The sequence below is a fragment of the Coregonus lavaretus genome, assembly GCF_964263955.1.
Source record: "Coregonus lavaretus genome assembly, chromosome: 27".
Lineage (NCBI taxonomy): Eukaryota > Metazoa > Chordata > Actinopteri > Salmoniformes > Salmonidae > Coregonus > Coregonus lavaretus.
The window spans coordinates 40,378,654-40,401,151 of NC_140014.1; the positions used below are offsets into that span (position 1 = coordinate 40,378,654).

Sequence of the window (22,498 nt, forward strand, 5' to 3'; positions counted from 1 at the left end):
AAGGCCAGTTGTATTGCTTCTTTAATCAGCACAACAGTTTTCAGCTGTGCTAACATAATTGCAAAAGGGTTTTCTAATGATCAATTAGCCTTTTAAAATGATTATTATTATTATTATTATTATTATTTTTATTTTATTTTTTATTATAAACTTGGATTAGCAAACACAACGTGCCATTGGAACACAGGACTGATGGTTGCTGATAATGGGCCTTTGAACGCCTATGTAGATATTCCATTAAAAATCAGCCGTTTCCAGCTACAATAGCCATTTACAACATTAACAATGTCTACACTGTATTTCTAATCAATTTGATGTTATTTTAATGGACAAAAAAATAAATGCTTTTCTTTCGAAAACAAGGAAATGTCTAAATGACCCCAAACATTTGAACGGTAGTGTATATACGGAATAAACCTTTATTCTGTGATTTACCCTCCTGCGCCTGACGTCCAAATCACACGCCACAGAAATGGGTGATGGACCTCGACAAATTAACACATACCATACCAAACGTAACATATCATACTAAATGGAGTGTCTCGGATTTACTTACAGCAAAATACGAAATGCTCTGAGACCAGGTTGGGTTGTTGCACAACCATTATATAACATATAGGACAAAGTAGCTTTGTTGAATTGTTGCATTAGTGTTCAAAAGTAACGTTTTATAAAGACATATTTTTAGCAAAGCCTTTTGTATATATATATATTTTTTTTGTGTGATCTCAGTTCAAAAGCCAGAAGGGGAAGTTTCCTGCCTTCTTCTTCAACAACAATGTGCCTGTCGCCCAATCCAAGAACTACCTGAACGCTCGGGAAGTGATGGAGTTCTTCAGGTTGAAACCTGGTGAATACCTGATCGTGCCATCAACCTTCAAACCAAATGAAACCGCCTCCTTCATCCTGTCCATCGTCTCCAAGGTGAAGCCCCAAATCCAGTAAGCACAGCCCCCTCTCATTAATATTAAAGTAGTCATAATTTTTTCTATATATATATATCTATATATATATATATATATATATATTATATAGTCTGTGATCATAGCTAACATTAGGTCTCACTATAATGAATGTATTCCTAACAGAAACAAATCAGTCCGTTTTTTTCCTCAGTGAAAATTCCAATGACCAAGATATGGAGGAAATCCTGTTTTCCCCAAAAACCCCAACGGTATTTAAGGCAAAAAGTGTTTCATCCCTCATATTTATGTATTTCAATGCAACACTAATATTTCTTTGCTTCCACCTCCTTTATAACTCATCAAAACACTATTTTCATTTTTTAGCTCACACCTACAGTCGATCTAGAACACAAGGGAGGAGATGTGGACAGCAAAAAAACTCTGTTTCAGAAGTATTCTGATGAGGCAAGTTCAGAGTATTTTTCTTTTCAACTCAATATTAGGAAGGTGTTCCTAATGTTTTGTACACTCAGTGTACGTGGATTCATGCGGCATTCCGGCAACTTTGGGTAACAAACGACTTTGTTGTGCCTGTTGTTCACACTCGTATCTGCCCTGTTATTGGTTAGAATGGTCCCACCTGATCTTGCCTGCCTTCAATCATTGAGGACATGTATTTCCATTGTTAGAGCAGTCATTTGGTTATCTTGTCAATATAATAAATCATCTTTGGTTTTATATATATTTCCACACTATGATGTTGGAATAATACTGTGAAATTGTGAAAATTAATATAATGCTCTTTTAGTGTAAGAGCTGTTTAAAAAGTATCCCTGAAATGTTTGCCTGTTTTGGTGGGATGGAGTTTTGGCCTATGTTGACATCACCAGGCGTACAAATAGACCAATAAGAATGAGACTTCCAAGCCTCTCTGCCAATAATAGCTAGTTTTCAGTTTTTGTTTCTTTTTGACCATTTTAATTTAAAACAATCACACTAAGGTACTTAATTGTTACACAGAAATGATTTGATGTTCAGATAAAAACTGCTGCATTGTCCCTTTTAAGATCTTTGATAGGCTGACGCGGAATTTGTTACAGGAAAGAATCACTCCCACCTGGCGAAATTAGCATATGGCTAAATGTGCCAGATTATGAAATGGGAACAGCTAACATGTAGCCTTTGAACTACTTCAACGATTTTAATTAGCTGATGCTTAAACTTGAACTAAAGCTTAAACTTTTTCTAATGTTTGGAGGTATGGCCGAATTGTTTTTAACTAATCGTAAAAAAAATTATAATAACACCAGTGGTGGAAAAAGTATCCAATTGTCATACTTGAGTAAAAGTATAAACACCTTCATAGAAAGTTACTCTCGTAAAAGTAAAAATCACCCAGTGGTCTAAGGCACTGCGTCAAAGTGCTAGCTGTGCCACTAGAGATCCTGGTTTGAATCCAGGCTCTGTCGTAGCCGGCTACGACTGGGAGACCCATGGGGCGGCGCACAATTGGCCCAGGGTAGCGGAGGGAATGGCCGGCAGGGATGTAGCTCAGTTGGTAGAGCATGGTGTTTGCAACACCAGGGTTGTGGTGGTCGATTCCCACGGGTGGCCAGTATGAAAAAATAATGTATGCACTCACTAACTGTAAGTCGCTCTGGATAAGAGCGTCTGCTAAATGACTAAAATGTAAATACTACTTGAGTAAAAGTCTAAAAAATATTTGGTTCTAAATATACTTAAGTATCAAAAGTAAATGTAATTGCTAAAATATACTTAAGTATCAAAAGCAAAAGTATAAATCATTTCAAGTTCCTTCTATTAAGCAAAGCAGGCGGCAACATTTTCTTGTTTTTTAAAATGTATGGATAGCCAGGGGCACACTACAACACTCAGACATCATTTACAAAATATGTGTTTGTGTTTAGTCCACCAGATCAGAGGCAGAAGGGATGACCACGTGTTCTCTTGATAAGTGTGTGAATTTGACAATTTTCCTGTCCTGCTAAGCATTCAAAATGTAACGAGTACTTTTGGGTGTCAGGGAAAATGTATGGAGTAAAAAGTACAATATTTTCTTTAGGAATTTAGTGAAGTAAAAGTTGTCAAAATATAAATAGTAAAGTACAGCTACCCCAAAAAACTACATAAGTAGTACTTTGAAGTATTTTTTACTTAAGAATTTTACTCCACTGAATAACACTATAATTGTATTTTTACAAAAAAGTTTGAGGAGGTGGATGCTGAACAGCTTCAGAGGACTCTGAATGAAAATCTGATCCAAGGTATGTAAAGAGAAAATCTATTGTAATTTATAGTGTTGGGGCACTGATATTGAAAATCTATATCGATATCAGTAGCATTTTCTTCTAACCAAAATCAATATCATAACGGTTTGAAAAAATAACAATGCAACTTCCACGGCTTTGTGAAGTTCAGACAACTGCTTGCTGATTGCCTATTGGGCCAGGTGTGAATGTTCTGCGGGCCTAAACTACCCAACCAGTTTGAATACAATAGGAAGCCCATTGATGGACCATCAGCAGGCAGTGAAGTATGCTATAAGTTGAGAGCCTGTGAGAAGGTTTTGTGCATGCAGGAACAGTCATGTCATGCTCTTTTACATAATGTGGGTTAACAGCAAGGATAAACCGACATCACGTTATGCCTTGCTCATATCGATATCAAACAATATCAATATCATATTGAATTATCAATCTTGATACCCACCACTAGTTATGAACAAAATCAGGAGTTTGAACACAGAAAATGTTTTAACAAGATCTGTATGATTTTTTTTATGTGCCACCTTTTCACATTTTACGCAGGAAATGCAAAGAAAACACAAGGCTTCAGCTTGGAGTCCTGTCAAAGCATGGTGGCCTTAATGGATGTATCCTTCATGAGCTAAGTGACAGAAACACCTTGAACAGTACTTTACAAGAGTAAAGCGTTAAACACTCCCACGTAACAGTTAAAACTGTGAATGAATGTAGGAGTCTCTATGGTATAGACTAGAGAGAGAGAGAATGAGTTTCATGTTTCATCTTCATGTCATCTGCATCGCAGTGCATCGCAGTGCTAGCTGTGCCACTAGATATTCTGGTTCGAATCCAGGCTCTGTCGTAGCCGGCCGCGACCGGGAGACCCATGGGGCGGCGCACAATTGGCCCAGCGTCATCCAGGGTAGGGGAGGGAATGGCCGGCAGGGATGTAGCTCAGTTGGTAGAGCATGGCGCTTTGCAACGCCAGGGTTGTGGGTTCGATTCCCAAGGGGGGCCAGTATGAAAAATAAAACGAACTGTAAGTCGCTCTGGATAAGAGCGTCTGCTAAATGACTAAAATGTAAATGTAATCTGAACACCAGTTTACAAACCCAGCAGCTGAATCAGAATGGGAAAGGAGAGTAAATATAGTTCAACCAATGTAAAACAGACCACATAACTAAACAAACAGCGTTATCCCATAACAGGTCAAAATGTAAACCATTTTTTATCTGCCTTTGGAGATTCCCTTAACCCAGGGGTTCCCAAACTTGTTTGGCCCACAACCCCCATTTTAATATCTGAAAATTCTCGTGACCCCAGCCATGTGAAAAAAAGTATGTAATTAACAGCCAATGTCAACTTTTTTATTTGGGGCTATGGCAGTCAAATGAAAAACATTCTAACAGTATTTCTGATTGTCTTCTCAACTCACCATCACATACTTTTAATGTGGGGCTGTGACAGTCAACTACAAATCAATCTGACATAATGACTCTTATCTCACCTCCACTAATGAGATGCTTGATGCATGTCGTGTCGGAGCTTCTCAAAGTCAGGGGGCGTGGTTCACAGTGCGCACCTCATCTCTGCTGCCACATCCAACATCGATTGATAATTGGTTTTAATGTAGACGAGAGCACTGATTCCAGCTTCACACAGATACTGTATGAGCTGGCGAAGGGTACCATGAGTTTTATGGTGCTTTAAAGACAACTGGGAACTCAGAAAAATAAGAGGTCCAATCATGACGTCAGTGATCTTCAGGTCGGAAAGTTGGAGCGCTAGAAAGAGGCCAGAGTTCCCGAGTTGGAATTCCATCCTCCCTCATCTTAAATGGCACCGACCGCCACTGCCGTAAATGCACTCGGTCACATGACAGCTTGATCAGCTGTTCATTTGGCACGTCAATTGAGCCAGGATCACAGTCAAACGGATTGGGAAGTAGGTCACAAAGTGCTCTTCCAAGCATTGGAGGTGAGCAGTCATCACTCGTGTGGGACACTTACTGATGCTGTTTTCTGTTAGAAACATGCACAGCCGAGGGAAGGGGGCATGGTTAGCTTTTGAAAGACGCTCTCTCCAATAAGAATGATTTCCTCTGAATCCACTGATTCGGTCACTCATCTGGCCTTAATGGCCATGTATTCTTAAAATCTCCACCTGGCACAGCCAGAAGAGGACAGACCACTCCTCAGAGTCTGGTTCCTCTCTAGGTCTCTTCCTAGGTTCCTGCCTTTCTAGGGAGTTTTTCCTAGCCACCGTGCTTCTACATCTGCATTGCTTGCTGTTTGGGGGGTTTTAGGCTGGATTTCTGTATAAGCACTTTGTGACATCTGCTGATGTAAAAAGGGCTTTATGAATACATTTGATTGATACAATGTTTTTGTATTTCCCCTGCATGCTTGAGTTCAGTTCGTTCAGTTTCCCAAATATTTCTGTTACATAGGCAAGGACAAACATTATCTTTTCGTTACATAGAAAGTCAACCAAGTCAGTTTTTTTTTTTTACATCCATTGTGAATGACAACAGTTCCTCTCTCAATGCGAAAAATCTTTCCAACACTCCCCCTCGATAATCACCAAGCCTCGGTATGAAATAGAACATTGTCATGCTCTGATCCCATATCTCCACATGGTTTTGCGAACAGGAGTGCACGTAGTGGATGTGGTTTGATGTTGTTTACAATCAAAGTTACCTGCTGCGGTATATCTCTGAGTTCTGTGCTCAACTCTTTTGCCGGCCAGTTGCTTTCGGTGTGTCATACAATGCGTCCATATGGCGGAGGGAGACACATTCATAGCTAGAGTGCAGAGGCCTGCCCGCCGTCCAGCCATACATGGAGCCCCATCTGTGCAAAAGTCCACGATTCGATCACATGGAATCTGTTTTTCGTCGACATAGTCACGCAGCACACTGAACATCCCCTGTACCCTTTCATGCTCTGGAATCATGAGACAGAACAATATGTCCTCGTGAATAGCATCCCCCGACATGCATAGCGAACAAAAGTCGATACATGGGCATCTCGGACCACACAGCTAACGTCCATTTGGTGAGCATAAGCTGGGGAGTTTTTGAGTCATTGTCAGTTTCCTCTTGATTGCTTGCAATAGCATACATTCTTTGTTTAACAGTGTTATCTGACAAAGGTATTGATGTGAGTTTCTGTGCCTCTGCCTCCCCACACATTGTTTTCACCATATCAATTTTGGCCAGAAATATCAAAGTCTCTGCAATAGTTTGTGGTTTCATAGCGCTGCGGGCCTTTCACAGTGGGAATGATTCAAGTGCAACGGTCAAGTGTGGCATTTTCCCATGAGCTAAGGGTTGCTCTCTAGTTTAATTTTATCTTTTAGATTTGAATAATTTTCATTAGGTTTTAAGGTTAACCACATTACAATGATTTTGAGATACAAAGATGATATTACAATATATTTTTTGGTATATACAGTACCAGTCAAAAGTTTGGACACACCTACTGATCCAAGGGTTTTTCTTTATTTTTACTATTGTCTACATTGTAGAATAATAGTGAAAACATCAAAACTATGAAATAACACATATGGAATCATGTAGTAACCAAAAAAGTGTTAAACAAATCAGAATATATTTTATATTTGAGATTCTTCAAGTAGCCACCCTTTGCCTTGATGACAGCTTTGCACACTCTTGGCATTCTCTTAATCAGCTTCATGAGGAATGCTTTTCAAACAGTCTTGAAGGAGCTCCCACATATGCTGAGCACTTGTTGGCCGCTTTTCCTTCACACTGAGGTCCAACTCATCCCAAACCATCTCAATTGGGTTGGGGTCGGGTGATTGTGGAGGCCAAGTCATCTGATGCAGCACTCCATCAATCTCCTTGGTCAAATAGCCCTTACACAGCCTGGAGGTGTGTTTTGGGTCATTGTCCTGTTGAAAAACGAATGATAGTCCCACTAAGCGCAAAGCAGATGAGATGGCGTTTGCAGCAAATCAACCATGAAGGTCTGATTCACGCAGTCTCCTCTGAACAGTTGATGTTGAGATGTGTCTGTTACTTGAACTCTGTAAAGCATATATTTGGGCTGCAATCTGCGTTGCAGTTAACTCGACTGAACTTATCCTCTGCAGCAGAGGTAACTCTGGGTCTTTCTTTCCTGTGGTGGTCCTCATGACAGCCAGTTTCATCATAGCGCTTGATGGTTTTTGCGACTGCACTTGAAGAAACTTTCAAAGTTCTTCAGATTTCCGGATTGACTGACCTTCATGTCTTAAAGTAATGATGGACTGTCGTTTCTCTTTGCTTATTTGAGCTGTTCTTGCCATAATATGGACTTAGTCTTTTACCAAGTAGGGCTATCTTCTGTATACCACCCCTACCTTGTCACAACACAACTGATTGTCTCAAACGCATTAAGAAGGAAAGAAATTCCACAAATTAACTTTTAACAAGGCACACCTGTTAATTGAAATGCATTCCAGGTGACTACCTCATGAAGCTGGTTGAGAGAATGCCAAGAGTGTGCAAAGCTGTCATCAAGGCAATGGGTGGCTACTTTAAAGAATCTCAACTATAAAATATATTTTGATTTGTTTAACACTTTCTTGGTTACTACATGATTCCATATGTGTTATTTCATAGTTTTGATGTCTTCACTATTATTCTACAATGTAGAAAATAGTTAAAATAAAGAAAAATCATTGAATGATTAGGTGTGTCCAAACTTTTGACTGGTACTGTATATATATTTTTTGGGGGGGATTTAGGAAATTCTCCAGCGACCCCATTTTTATATCAGGAAACCCCTAGTTTGGGAACCGCTGCCTTAACCATTCCTTCTCCAGACATCAATCACTGGAAAACTGAACGTTGCTGAATTTCTACGTCTATGGAGAAAAGTTGCCAAGTACAAGGTAAATGAATTAGCAGGTCTGTGGCAAAACCTGTATTGGGTTATAACTAATTACTTCTTCAGATTTTTCAAGTACAATTTACCTGAAAGTATAATTTTTTTCTTACATTGTCAAGGACATCTTCTTCCGCACAGATGTGGACCGTTCTGGAATGTTGTCATTGAGTGAACTGAGAAACGCAATCATGGCTTCAGGTAACTCCGACTTGACAAACAAACAACAACAAAACAGATTTTTGGGGCCAGCAAAACTTGACATCAGTGCATGATTTACGCGCAAGTCTGAGTTAGGGTAATCAGGTTAGCAGCCAGTCCTTACGTTTGAATTAAGCCAAACAGATGGGATAGGCTATACAGTAGCTCAAACTAGAGGCCTTCACGGGTCCAAAAAGTTTGACCTGTTCTGAAATGGACCTGGGGCTTTCCCATCCGGACCCGATGTACAGTGGGGAGAACAAGTATTTGATACACTGCCGATTTTGCAGGTTTTCCTACTTACAAAGCATGTAGAGGTCTGTAATTTTTATCATAGGTACACTTCAACTGTGAGAGACGGAATCTAAAACAAATATCCAGAAAATCACATTGTATGATTTTTAAGTAATTAATTTGCATTGTATTGCATGACATAAGTATTTGATCACCTACCAACCAGTAAGAATTCCGGCTCTCACAGACCTGTTAGTTTTTCTTTAAGAAGCCCTCCTGTTCTCCACTCATTACCTGTATTAACTGCACCTGTTTGAACTCGTTACCTGTATAAAAGACACCTGTCCACACACTCAAACAGACTCCAACCTCTCCACAATGGCCAAGACCAGAGAGCTGTGTAAGTACATCAGGGATCAAATTGTAGACCTGCACAAGGCTGGGATGGGCTACGGGGACAATAGGCAAGCAGCTTGGTGAGAAGGAAACAACTGTTGGCGCTATTATTAGAAAATTGAAGAAGTTCAAGATGATGGTCAATCACCCTCGGTCTGTGGCTCCATGCAAGATCTCACCTTGTGGGGCATCAATGATCATGAGGAAGGTGAGGGATCAGCCCAGAACTACACGGCAGGACCTGGTCAATGACCTGAAGAGAGCTGGGAACACAGTCTCAAAGAAAACCATTAGTAACACACTACGCAGTTATGGATTAAAATCCTGCAGCGCACGCAAGGTCCCCCTGCTCAAGCCAGCGCATGTCCAGGCCCGTCTGAAGTTTGCCAATGACCATCTGGATGATCCAGAGGAGGAATGGGAGAAGGTCATGTGGTCTGATGAGACAAAAATAGAGCTTTTTGGTCTAAACTCCACTCACTGTGTTTGGAGGAAGAAGAAGGATGAGTACAACCCCAAGAACACCATCCCAACCATGAAGCATGGAGGTGGAAACATCATTCTTTGGGAATGCTTTTCTGCAAAGGGGACAGGACGACTGCACTGTATTGAGGGGAGGATGGATGGGGCCATGTATCGCGAGATCTTGGCCAACAACCTCCTTCCCTCAGTAAGAGCATTGAAGATGGGTCGTGGCTGGGGCTTCCAGCATGACAACGACCCGAAACACACAGCCAGGGCAACTAAGGAGTGGCTCCGTAAGAAGCATCTCAAGGTCCTGGAGTGGCCTAGCCAGTCTCCAGACCTGAACCCAATAGAAAATCTTTGGAGGGAGCTGAAAGTCTGTATTGCCCAGCGACAGCCCCGAAATCTGAAGGATCTGGAGAAGGTCTGTATGGAGGAGTGGGCCAAAATCCCTGCTGCAGTGTGTGCAAACCTGGTCAAGACCTACAGGAAACGTATGATCTCTGTAATTGCAAACAAAGGTTTCTGTACCAAATATTAAGTTCTGCTTTTCTGATGTGTCAAATACTTATGTCATGCAATAAAATGCAAATGAATTACTACAATGTGATTTTCTGGATTTTTTAGATTCCGTCTCTCACAGTTGAAGTGTACCTATGATACAAATTACAGACCTCTACATGCTTTGTAAGTAGGAAAACCTGCAAAATCGGCAGTGTATCAAATACTTGTTCTCCCCACTGTACAGTTTCTCCTAACTTTTGCCACATACGGAGGCTCTATGATTGTGGCCTATTGCCTCTTTGATTACTTATGATTGGCCAACAACAAGCTGCAGGCACCACTCTTGTGAAAAGCAAGAGCAGCAGCATAAATTATTCTCTCTCTCTTGTGTTCGGATCTGTACGGGTCCTTCCGGACAAGTCAGTTAAAACTACACATACCCATGACATTATATAGAATTCTGGATCCAGACCCTCTCGGGTATCCGGGTACCGGTGCATCCGTGAAGACCTCTAGCTTCAACGGACTCATACTATACACATATTCAGAACCACGTGTAGTAGGTTTGAAGCCTGTCGTCTCACACAAAATGTACATTACAGATTTTAGGCACTTAAGGCTGATTATGGTTTTTAAGCTTTTGCTAAGAATGTCTTCCCATAATAATGTTAGGGAGCTTAGATGTTATTTTAGGAAGTTGAATTTTCCCGTTGCAGCAATTACAGCTGCAAGTCTCTTGGCGTATGTCTCTATAAGCTTGGCACATCTTTAAGGCAAAACCGCTCCAGCTCCTTCAAGTTGGATGGGTTCCGCTGGTGTACAGCAATCTTTAAGTCATACCACAGATTCTCAATTGGATTGAGGTCTGGGCTTTGACTAGGCCATTCCAAGACATTTAAATGTTTCCCCTTAAACCACTCAAGTGTTGCTTTAGCAGTATGCTTAGGGTCATTGTCCTGCTGAAAGGTGAACCTCCGTCCCAGTCTCAAATCTCTGGAAGACTGAAACATGTTTCCCTCAAGAATTTCCCTGTATTTAGCGACATCCATCAGTCCTTCAATTCTAACCAGTTTCCCAGTCCCTGCCGATTAAAAACATCCCCACAGCATGATGCTGCCACCACCATGCTTCACTGTGAGGATGGTGTTCTAGGGGTGATGAGAAGTGTTGGGTTTGCGCCAGACATTGTGTTTTCCTTGATGGCCAAAAAGCTCAATTTTAGTCTCATCTGACCAGAGTACCTTCTTCCATATGTTTGGGGAGTCTCCCACATGCCTTTTGGCAAACACCAAACGTGTTTGCCTATTTCTTTCTTTAAGCAATGGCTTTTTTCTGGCCACTCTTCCGTAAAGCCCAGCTCTGTGGAGTGTACATTTTCAAGTGGTCCTATGGACAGATACTCCAACCTCCGCTGTGGAGCTTTGCAGCTCCTTCAGGGTTATCTTTGATCTCTTTGTTGCCCTCCCTTAGCAGGTTTGTTGTGGTGCCATATTCTTTCAATTTTTTTATAATGGATTTAATGGTGCTCCATGGGATGTTCAAAGTTTCGGATATTTCTTTATAACCCAACCCTGATCTGTACTTCTCCACAACTTTGTCCCTGACCTGTTTGGAGAGCTCATTGGTCTTCATGGTGCCGCTTGCTTGGTGGTGCACCTTGCTTAGTGGTGTTGCAGACTCTGGGGCCTTTCAGAACAGGTGTGTGTATATATATACTGAGATCATGTGACAGATCATGTGACACTTAGATTGCACACAGGTGGACTTTATTTAACTAATTATGTGACTTCAGAAGGTTATTGGTTGCACCAGATCTTATTTAGGGGCTTCATAGCAAAGGGGGTGAATACATATGCACGCACCACTTTTCCGTTATTAATTTTTTTGAATTTCTTAAAACAAGTTATTTTTTTTCATTTCACTCATGTTAAATACTGTTGAAGTAATATGGCTATAGGTTCACCTGCCTCAACTAAAGCCCATTTTGGTGGGAAGCTGCTATAGACCACCAAGTGCTAACAGTCAGTATCTGGATAACATGTGTGAAATGCTTGATAATATATGTGATATCAATAGAGAGGTATACTTTCTGGGTGATTTAAATATTGACTGGCTTTCATCAGGCTGCCCACTCAAGAGAAAGCTTCAAACTGCAACTAGTGCCTTTAACCTGGTTCAGGTTATCAATCAACCTACCAGGGTAGTTACAAACAGTACAGGATTGAAATAATCAATGTGTATTGATCACATCTTTACTAATGCTGCAGAAATTTGTTTGAAAGCGGTATCCAAATTCATCGGATGTAGTGATCACAATATAGTAGCCATATCTAGGAAAACCAAAGTTCCAAAGGCTGGGCCTAATATTGTGTATAAGAGGTCATACAATACGTTTTGTAGTGATTCCTATGTTGTTGTAAAGAATATTTGTTGGTTCGTGGTGTGTAATGACGAGCAACCAGATGCTGCACTTGACACATTTATGAAATTGCTTATCCCAGTTACTAATAAGCATGCACCCATTAAGAAATTGACTGTAAAAACGGTTAAATCCCCATGGCTTGATGAGGAATTTAACAATTGTATGGTTGAGAGGGATGAGGCAAAAGAGATGGCAAATAGGTCTGGCTGTACAACCGATTGGCAAACATACTGCAAATTGAGAAATCATGTGACTAAACTGAATAAAAAGAAGAAGAAACTACACTATGAAACAAAGATAAATAACATAAAGAATGATAGTAAAAAGCTTTGGAGCACCTTAAATGAAATTTTAGGCAAAAAGACAAACTCCGCTCCATCATTCATTGAATCAGATGGCTCATTCATCACAAAACCCATTGATATTGCCAACCACTTTAATGATTTATTAATTGGCAAGATTAGCAAACTTAGACATGACATGCCGGCAACAGACACTAACACTACACATCCAAGTGAGTCTGACCAAATTATGAAAGTCAAGCAATGTAACTTTGAATTCCTTAAAGTGAGTGTGGAAGAGGTAAACAAAGTATTATTGTCGATCAACAATGACACGCCACCGCGGTCTGACAACTTGGATGGAAAATTACTGAAGATAATAGCGGACGATATTTGCCATATCTAAGTGTGTGCCCTCAGGCCTGGAGGGATGCAGAAGTTATTCCCCTACCTAAGAATAGTAAAGCCCTCTTAACTGGCTCAAATAGCCGACCAATCAGCCTGTTACCAACCCTTAATAAACTTTTGGAAAACATTTAGTTTGACCAGATAAAATGCTATTTTACAGTAAACAAATTGACAACAGACTTTCATCACACTTATAGGGAAGGACATTCAACAAGCACAGCACTTACACAAATGACTGATGATTGGCTGAGCGAAATTGATGATAAAAAGATTCCGGGGGCTTTTTTGTTAGACTTCAGTGCGGCTTTTGACATTATCGATCATAGTCTGTTGCTGGAAAAAAACTATGTGTTTAATGGAAACCTCTCCAACAAAATCCAGGTAGAATCAGGAATTCCCCAGGGCAGCTGTCTAGGCCCCTTCCTTTTTTCAATCTTTACTAACGGCATGCCACTGGCTTTGAGTAAAGCCAGTGTGTCTATGTATGCGGATAACTCAACACTATACACGTCAGCCACCACAGTGACTGAAATGAAAGCAACACTTAACAAAGAGTTGCAGTTAGTTTCCGAATGGGTGGCAAGGAATAAGTTAGTCCTAAATATTTCTAAAACTAAAAGCATTGTATTTGGGACAAATCATTCACTAAACCCTAAACCTCAACTAAATATTGTAATCAATAATGTGGAAATTGAGTGAGTTGAGGTGACTAAACTGCTTGGAGTAACCCTGGATTGTACACTGTCATGGTCAAAACATATTTATACAACAGTAGCTAGGATGGGGAGAAGTCTGTCTATAATAAAGCGCTGCTCTGCATTCTTAACAGCACTATCAACAAGGCAGGTCCTACAGGCCCTAGTTTTGTCGCACCTGGACTACTGTTCAGTCGTGTGGTCAGGTACCACAAAGACGGACTTGCAATTGGTTCAGAACAGGGCAGCATGGCTGGCACTTGGATGTACACAGAGAGCTAACATTAATAATATGCATGTCAATCTCTCCTGGTTCAAAGTGGAGGAGAGATTGACTTCATCACTACTTGTATTTGTGAGAGGTATTGACATGTTGAATGCACCGAGCTGTCTGTTTGAACTACTGGCACACAGCTCGGACACCCCATGCATACCCCACATGACATGCCACCAGAGGTCTCTTCACAGTCCCCAAGTCCAGCACAGACTATGGGAGGCACACAGTACTACATAGAGCCATGACTACATGGAACTCTATTCCACACCAAGTAACTCATGCCAGCAGTAAAATTAAATTTAAAAAACAGATACAATTACACATTATGGAACAGCGGGGACTGTGAAGCAACACAAACATAGACACATGCATACAAACACACGATAACATACACACTATACACACGTACACATGGATTTTGTACTGTAGCTATGTGGTAGTAGAGTAGAGGCCTGAGGGCACACACTTATTATGTTGTGACATCTGTCATCTTGTTTTTAAAATGTATAATGTTGTGGAAAATAACAACTATACTTTATTACAAATAAGGTCTTACAGAGTTTTCGTTGCATCAAGAAATGACTTTATTAAAGTTTCAACAAAGCCGATACCAGTCTGCAGAGTGGCACACCCCCTTACGGTCTCCCTCCAACTTATATAGTCCTCTTCCGTTTTCCCGCTCTTTTATTGCTCCGCCCACTTCCTTTGTCTCTGAGAGCGGCTAAACTAAACTTTCATTAAGTTCAGAGTACTACAATCAATCAATCCTTATCTTGCAAAAACACTCATGTTTAGTTTAAACTCAGTTCAACCCTGGCTCTTTTCACTGTGTTTGAAGACAAAAACAAACGGCCCAAGCCAGTTTCAGTCTTTGATATGACAAGACAACCATGGATCTAAGTAAGAGTAAGCAATCTGACCCTAGGGCAGGTTCCCTCTCTACTCACCCACACAGTGAAATTAAATGACCCAATACAATTATTGGCCCAGTAACAAATAATTCTAACTTTATGCTCTTGATTAACCCAGTTCTACCTCATAGTCCATTAAACTCTACAGTTCATTAATAATAATTCACCACAATAACTGCCTGAATTTTGCTGGACCCCAGGAAGAGTAGTTAAAATCAAATCAAATCAAATTTTATTTGCCACATGCGCCGAATACAAGAGGTGTAGACATTACCGTGAAATGCTTACTTACAGCCCTTAACCAACAATATTTTTAATTTTTAATAAAACAACAACAAAAAAGTGTTGAGAAAAAAAGAGCAGAAGTGAAATAAAATAACAGTAGGGAGGCTATATACAGGGGGGTACCGGTGCAGAGTCAATGTGCGGGGGCACCGGCTAGTTGAGGTAGTTGAGGTAATATGTACATGTGGGTAGAGTTAAAATGACTATGCATAAATAATTAACATAGTAGCAGCAGCGTAAAAAGATGGGGTGGGGGTGGGGGGGCAGTGCAAATAGTCCAGGTAGCCATGATTAGCTGTTCAGGAGTCTTATGGCTTGGGGGTAGAAGCTGTTGAGAAGCCTTTTGAACCTAGACTTGGCGCTCCGGTACCGCTTGCCGTGCGGTACCGTAGCAGAGAGAACAGTCTATGACTAGGGTGGCTGAAGTCTTTGACAATTATGAGGGCCTTCCTCTGACACCGCCTGGTATAGAGGTCCTGGATGGCAGGAAGCTTGGCCCCAGTGATGTACTGGGCCGTACGTACTACCCTCTGTAGTGCCTTGCGGTCGGAGGCCGAGCAGTTGTCATACCAGGCTGTGATGCAACCAGTCAGGATGCTCTCGATGGTGCAGCTGTATAACTTTTTGAATATCTGAGGACCCATGCCAAATCTTTTCAGTCTCCTGAGGGGGAATAGGCTTTGTCGTGCCCTCTTCAAGACTGTCTTGGTGTGTTTGGACCATGATAGTTTGTTGGTGATGTGGACACCAAGGAACTTGAAGCTCTCAACCTGTTCCACTACAGCCCCGTCGATGAGAATGGTGGTCTGCTTGAAACATGTTGGTATTACAGACTCATTCAGGGACATGTTGAAAATGTCGGTGAAGAACCTTGCCAGTTGGTCAGCACATGCTCGGAGTACATGTCCTGGTAATCTGTCTGGCCCTGCGGCCTTGTGAATGTTGACCTGCTTAAAAGTCTTACTCACATCGGCTACGGAGAGCGTGATCACATAGTAATCCGGAACAGCTGGTGCTCTCATGCATGCTTCAGTGTTGCTTGCCTTGAAGCGAGCATAGAAGTGGTTTAGCTCGTCTGGTAGGCTTGTGTCACTGGGCAGCTCGCGGCTGTGCTTCCCTTTGTAGTCTGTAATAGTTTTCAAGCCCTGCCACATCCGACGAGCATCAGAGCCAGTGTAGTACGATTCAATCTTAGTCCTGTATTGACTCTTTGCCTGTTTGATGGTTCATCTGAGGGCATAGCGGGATTTCTTATAAGCGTCCGGGTTAGAGATCCACTCCTTGAAAGCGGCAGCTCTAGCCTTTAGCTCAGTGCTGATGTTGCCTGTAATCCATGGCTTCTGGTTGGGGTATGTACGTACGGTCACTGTGGGGACGACGTCATCAATGCACTTATTGATGAAGCCAGTGACTGATGTGGTGTACTCCTCAATGCTATCCTAAGAATCCCGGAACATGTTCCAGTCTGTACTAGCAAAACAGTCTTGTAGCTTAGCATCTGCGTCATCTGACCACTTTTTTATTAACCGAGTCACTGGTGCTTCCTGCTTTGGTTTTTGCTTATAAGCAGGAATCTGGAGGATAGAGTTATGGTCAGATTTGCCAATTGGAGGGCGAGGGAGAGCTTTGTATGCATCTCTGTGTGTGGAGTAAAGGTGGTCTAGAGTTTTTTTTCCTCTGGGTTGCACATTTCACATGCTGGTAGAAATGAGGTAGAACGGATTTAAGTTTCCCTGCATTAAAGTCCCCAGCCACTAGGAGCGCTGCCTCTGGATGAGCGTTTTCCTGTTTAGTTATGGCCTTATACAGCTCATTGAGTGCAATCTTAGTTGCTGCCTTGGCAGCAGCTAATGGGGATCCATAATAAATACAAATACAACATGTGTCTTTTTACGGAGGCTAGTTTGTTCTTTGAACCCCCCCACACTTGTGGCATTTAATTAAATAAGTTGCCTCATTCCTGTCACAACACCCATCATAATATAACTCACTGCAGATACCTCTACTATTAGGGTACGACTAAACATTAGGCCATTTACATGATAGCTGATGCGTAATACGTCTTACACAGTGAACTAAAGGTGTGAGATGTGAACCCAGTCTGCCTCTCCTCTCCTCTTCAGGGATCAGGGTGGGTGATGACATGCTAAACCTGATGGCTCTGCGCTACGGTGGATGTTCTGGAAACATCAGCCTGGAGAGTTTCATCAGCCTAGTCCTACGCATGGACTGCATGACCAGTAAGTCCACATCTGAATAGTTCACAATACATCTTTGCACACGAGACACATTCCTCATTATAGCTGTCATGGCACTCACAGGATGATCCTAGTTAGTTTGCTAGATCAGGGTTTCCAAAACTCGGTCCTGCCCCCCGGGTGCACATTTTGGTTTTTGCCATAGCACTACACAGCTGATTCAAATAATCATAGCTTGATAATGAGTTGGTTATTTAAATCAGCTTTGTAGTTCTAGGGCAAAAAACTAAACGGGGGGGGCAGGACCGACTTTGGGAAACCCTGTGCTAGATGAGGGTTTGAAGCCATGGCCTTTGTACTGTTTATCTACATTGTAAATAATGTCATTCATGCCCTTCTCAACAGAAATATTCAGACAACTCAATAATGGAGGGGCCATATCTCTTCAAGAGAATGAGGTAATGAACAGTTAATACATTTACTCATCACCAGGGGTTTTCAACTCCAGTCCTGCAGTACTGGGTGTCCAGGCTATCTCTCCAGTCCTGCAGTACTGGGTGTCCAGGCTATCTCTCCAGTCCTGCAGTACTGGGTGTCCAGGCTATCTCTCCAGTCCTGCAGTACTGGGTGTCCAGGCTATCTCTCCAGTCCTGCAGTACTGGGTGTCCAGGCTATCTCTCCAGTCCTGCAGTACTGGGTGTCCAGGCTATCTCTCCAGTCCTGCAGTACTGGGTGTCCAGGCTATCTCTCCAGTCCTGCAGTACTGGGTGTCCAGGCTATCTCTCCAGTCCTGCAGTACTACGTATGCTTTTGCTCCAACCATGCATTAACACACCTGATTCAGTTAATCATGGTCCAGACTGAAGACTATGATTGATTGAATATTTTAATCAGGCGTGTCAGTGCTGTGCTGGAATGAAGCCTACAAGCCTTGGTTCAATTGGTCTCAATCGCAGCAAACCTTTCCATGATTGTATGTTATGAAACAACATAAAGCTCTATGTTATTCAAAGGTCACATATGCGTGCAGACAGTATTCATTTCCATTCAATCCAAGATACTTCATCCACATAAACATTGCCATGGCGGTTGCAATTCAATCCAGGCCTAAGTCTTCCTAAAACAGAGATTCAATCAGATCTGATACAGCCATATTTCACCTTAGCAATTCGTTTTGACCTTTGAGTTTATCCAACGTTATGAGCCGGCACACCTTTTTAATTGTCTACCTTTAGCTCTCAGACAATAGAGAACAACTGGAGATTTATTGGATTTCATTTGGGGACATTTCTTATTGGAAGAGGTCCATTCAGAGGCCAAACTTAACCTCATACTATTATATACAATATTACATGATGTTTCTTGAATATTTTTTTCAGTGGATGTACATTTCCATGTATACATAAGCTGCAGACCAAATAGGATGGACAGAAGACTTCATTTGGAATCGTGAGATTTGAAAAAGTGCTGAGGGTGGTTCTTTGCTGGACAAACCATTCATTTGTGAAGCAGCAATTTCAGGGTGATTTGTTACACTTCGAGATGTGAAGCCTAGGGCGGCAGGTAGCTTAGTGGTTAAGAGCGTTGTGCCAGTAACCGAAAGGTCGCTGGTTCTAATCCCCGAGCCGACTAGGTGAAAAATCTGTCGATGTGCCCTTGAGCAAGGCACTTAACCCTAATTGCTCCTGTAAGTCGCTCTGGATAAGAGCGTCTGCTAAATGACAAAAAAAAAAAGCCTCTGCAGTTTAAAGAGAGCACTCAAGATGGGTGCTTAGTAAATGACGGTGCTCTTGAAATTGAAGGGTTCATAGGCTATAAAACATAATGGGTTACAATCTGGTACATTATATTTTATATCTGGTAATGTGATAAAGTTTTATTTTTGTTTCTGGCTATAATGTATAGGTTATTAATTCCTAACTGTGTGTGTGTGTGTGTGTGTCGGGCAGGGTTCTCCATCTCCAATGGTTCTGGAGAGCTACTAATGTATGCGTGCCGGCTTTAGTTCCAGCCCTGCACTAACACAACTGATTAGACTGACGGCGGTTTATTTGAAACAGGGGTGATAGTGCAGGGCTGGAACTAAAAACACTGAGTAACTAGACTGTAAACTATTCAAAACTCAAACTTTCTTTCTATACTATCGACTAACAAGGTTGGATTCTATTTTCATTGTGATGTCTAGTAATGTATTCGCTGCATATTTAGAATGTCTACTACCTTTCATTATCCATGTAACTGTACTGATATATTGGTTGTTGGGTTTTATATTAGGGTTTTTTGTTAAATAGAAATGCGGTCACACAACTTCTCCTGTGATCATGTGTTGGTCATGGTTTGAAGCAATGGGGCCAGTGTTCTACTGTCTACACAAGTATTGGATTAGACTTGCGAATAAAAAACGAAGCAAAAAACTCCTTGTTCCACCTTGTTTGCTCTTTATAACACCTTCGTTGTATTACAGTGTATTCATAAAACGGGGTTGCTCGCTATTAAAGGATTATGCTGTCATCCAATGAGTTTCTAAAAGGGACGCAAGCTTTGACAACCAACAGCCCTTATTGAAATGGTCCATGCTCCGCTTTGTTGCGCGAAGAGGCAAAGCGAGAGTTTTCACTAAATTCACCAAATACGTGCCCAAAATCTGTCCAGATCATTAATCATTACTGAGTGGCTATGGTTCCCGATTTTCTGGAACCTGACTTGCCCTGACTTGCCGTGGCTATTGATATGGTGAATTATGCGCAATGTGCAGGAGATACAGTCTTCATGTTGCAGGCTACACTAAATATATAGTCTTCATGTTGTAAGCTACACTAAAGACATAGTCTTCATGTTGCAGGCTACACTAAAGATATAGTCTTCATGTTGCAGGCTACACTAAATATATAGTCTTCATGTTGCAGGCTACACTAAATATATAGTCTTTATGTTGTAGGCTACCCTAAAGATATAGTCTTCATGTTGCAGGCTACACTAAATATATAGTCTTCATGTTGCAGGCTACACTAAATATATAGTCTTTATGTTGTAGGCTACACTAAAGATATAGTATTCATGTTGCAGGCTACACTAAAGATATAGTCTTCATGTTGCAGGCTACACTAAAGATACAGTCTTCATGTTGCAGGCTACACTAAAGATATAGTCTTCATGTTGTAGGCTACACTAAATATATAGTCTTCATGTTGCAGGCTACACTAAATATACAGTCTTCATGTTGCAGGCTACACTAAATATATAGTCTTCATGTTGCAGGCTACACTAAAGATATAGTCTTCATGTTGCAGGCTACACTAAAGATATAGTCTTCATGTTGCAGGCTACACTAAAGATATAGTCTTTATGTTGTAGGCTACACTAAAGATAAAGTCTTCATGTTCGAACTATCCATGCCTCAAGCGCGATTTCATGTCATTTTTTCATGTTGTAGCCTATACAAAAGTGTACAAACGTTGTTGTCTGTTGTGACAGTATATTTAGGCATGCATATCAAACTTGAGCCGCTGCTATGAGCCATTCTGGAGCGCACATGCCAAGGCTTGTGCAAGGCTTCTTATATCAAACACAAGGAAGACACATCCAGGCAGTCAAAATGGGGATTGTTTTCTCATTATCATTGCAAAGACAAGTTATTTTTTCAGCAACTCTCGCTACGATACGGCAGTATAACTATGAAGATTATCATCACAGATAGTAGGCAGTCTAAAGCAGTAGTTAACTATGAAGATTATCATCACAGATAGTAGGCAGTCTAAAGCAGTAGTTAACTATGAAGATTATCATCACAGATAGTAGGCAGTCTAAAGCAGTAGTTGACAAATTATATAAAGAATAATAGCGCGCCGTAATATTATTATTATTTATTATTATTATTATGTGGTGAGATAATAGAGCCATATGATGATAGGACCGCTTACTTTATAGCGCTCCATAAGCCCCAGTGGGCAGAACTTGTCATGTTGTACTGGGACAGTTTTAATAGGAGAAAAAAAACTCTGATTTTTACAATGGGTCCACCGTGGTTCTGTGTAGCCTAGTTATGCTAATATATTTTAGACCAGTGTATTGCAGTTAATTTAGTCTTTGACTTAATAAGTCAAATATTATGAATGGTATACATAAAAACAACCATGAGTCCAGACAGTTTGCAATACGCAATAGAACATACCAGAGGGCATCCTTTACTACCTACATTATTGGGATCATCTGGTTAGCACCAGTGTTTGGAATACATTAGAAATACAAACAGAGGTATAATTAAATTGTGTTTTCTTTTAAAAGATGGGCCTGGCTGAGACTAGAACTGTCAAGGGGTGCTGAAGGTGGGTGTGGTGCATGAATCAAGCGCAGGACGCAGAAGCTCAGTCCAAAAGACTTTAGTGCAATATTCACGTGGAAAATAAGCACAATAAGCCCGAAGGCGAAATCACGGCGCACACAGGCGTCAAACAAACGGCGCACTAACATGTGCAAAAAACCTCTCCAAAACACTGGAGGGAAGTACGTAGCTCCAACACGAAAACAGAAGAGCAATCACACACAAAGACAAACACAACCAACGAGAACTAAATAGGACACTAACGAGGACTAACAAGACACAGGTGTACAACATAAAGACAAAACCAAACGAACATGAAACATAGATCGATGGTAGCTAGTACTCCGGGGACGACGACCGCCGAAGCCTGCCCGAACCAGGAGGAGGAGCAGCCTCGGCCGAAACCGTGACAAGAACATTCAGTTTTCTGCCTGAGTGTGGCACTGTTTACTGCAAATTTCTAGATTATCTTGTGATCAGAACAAAACTACATATTTTACTCAACTAGAGACTGAATTAAATGGTGTTTCTTTGAAAAAATGGGCCTGGCTGACATGAAAAATACATTAAGGGGAAATGATCCACAGGCACAGAGGTTGATTATCTTTCTGCACATCTCTTTATTTACAATGCTGGTTGCCATGGCTAACACAAATGCAGGACGTTGAATGCTACCTGACTCAGAAAAGTTACATAAGTAGGCCTACAGTATCACAGCAAGGTCAAACAGGTGTGTGTGTGTGTTAGTCAGATTATCCAGTGTCCACAGCAACACTGCTGAGAATAGAACATTCCGTTTTCTGCCTGAGTGTGGCGCTGTTTACCACAATCTTCTGGTT

At 41.3% G+C, this 22,498-nt stretch overlaps 1 protein-coding gene across 1 annotated transcript in view; it reads left to right on the forward strand.

The window, feature by feature from the left end:
• LOC311103012 (calpain-1 catalytic subunit-like) overlaps positions 1–17,400 on the forward strand; it is a gene marked incomplete at its 3' end in the record, with an annotated part of 37,831 nt that extends 20,431 nt beyond the window's left edge. Inside the window, exons 13-15 of the mRNA XM_084144506.1 lie at positions 733–924; positions 3,133–3,190; positions 17,264–17,400. Of these exons, the coding sequence (XP_084000632.1) occupies positions 733–924; positions 3,133–3,190; positions 17,264–17,400 (387 nt within the window). The remainder of the gene's footprint in view (positions 1–732; positions 925–3,132; positions 3,191–17,263) is intronic.
• Between the last annotated feature and the right edge of the window lie 5,098 nt (positions 17,401–22,498).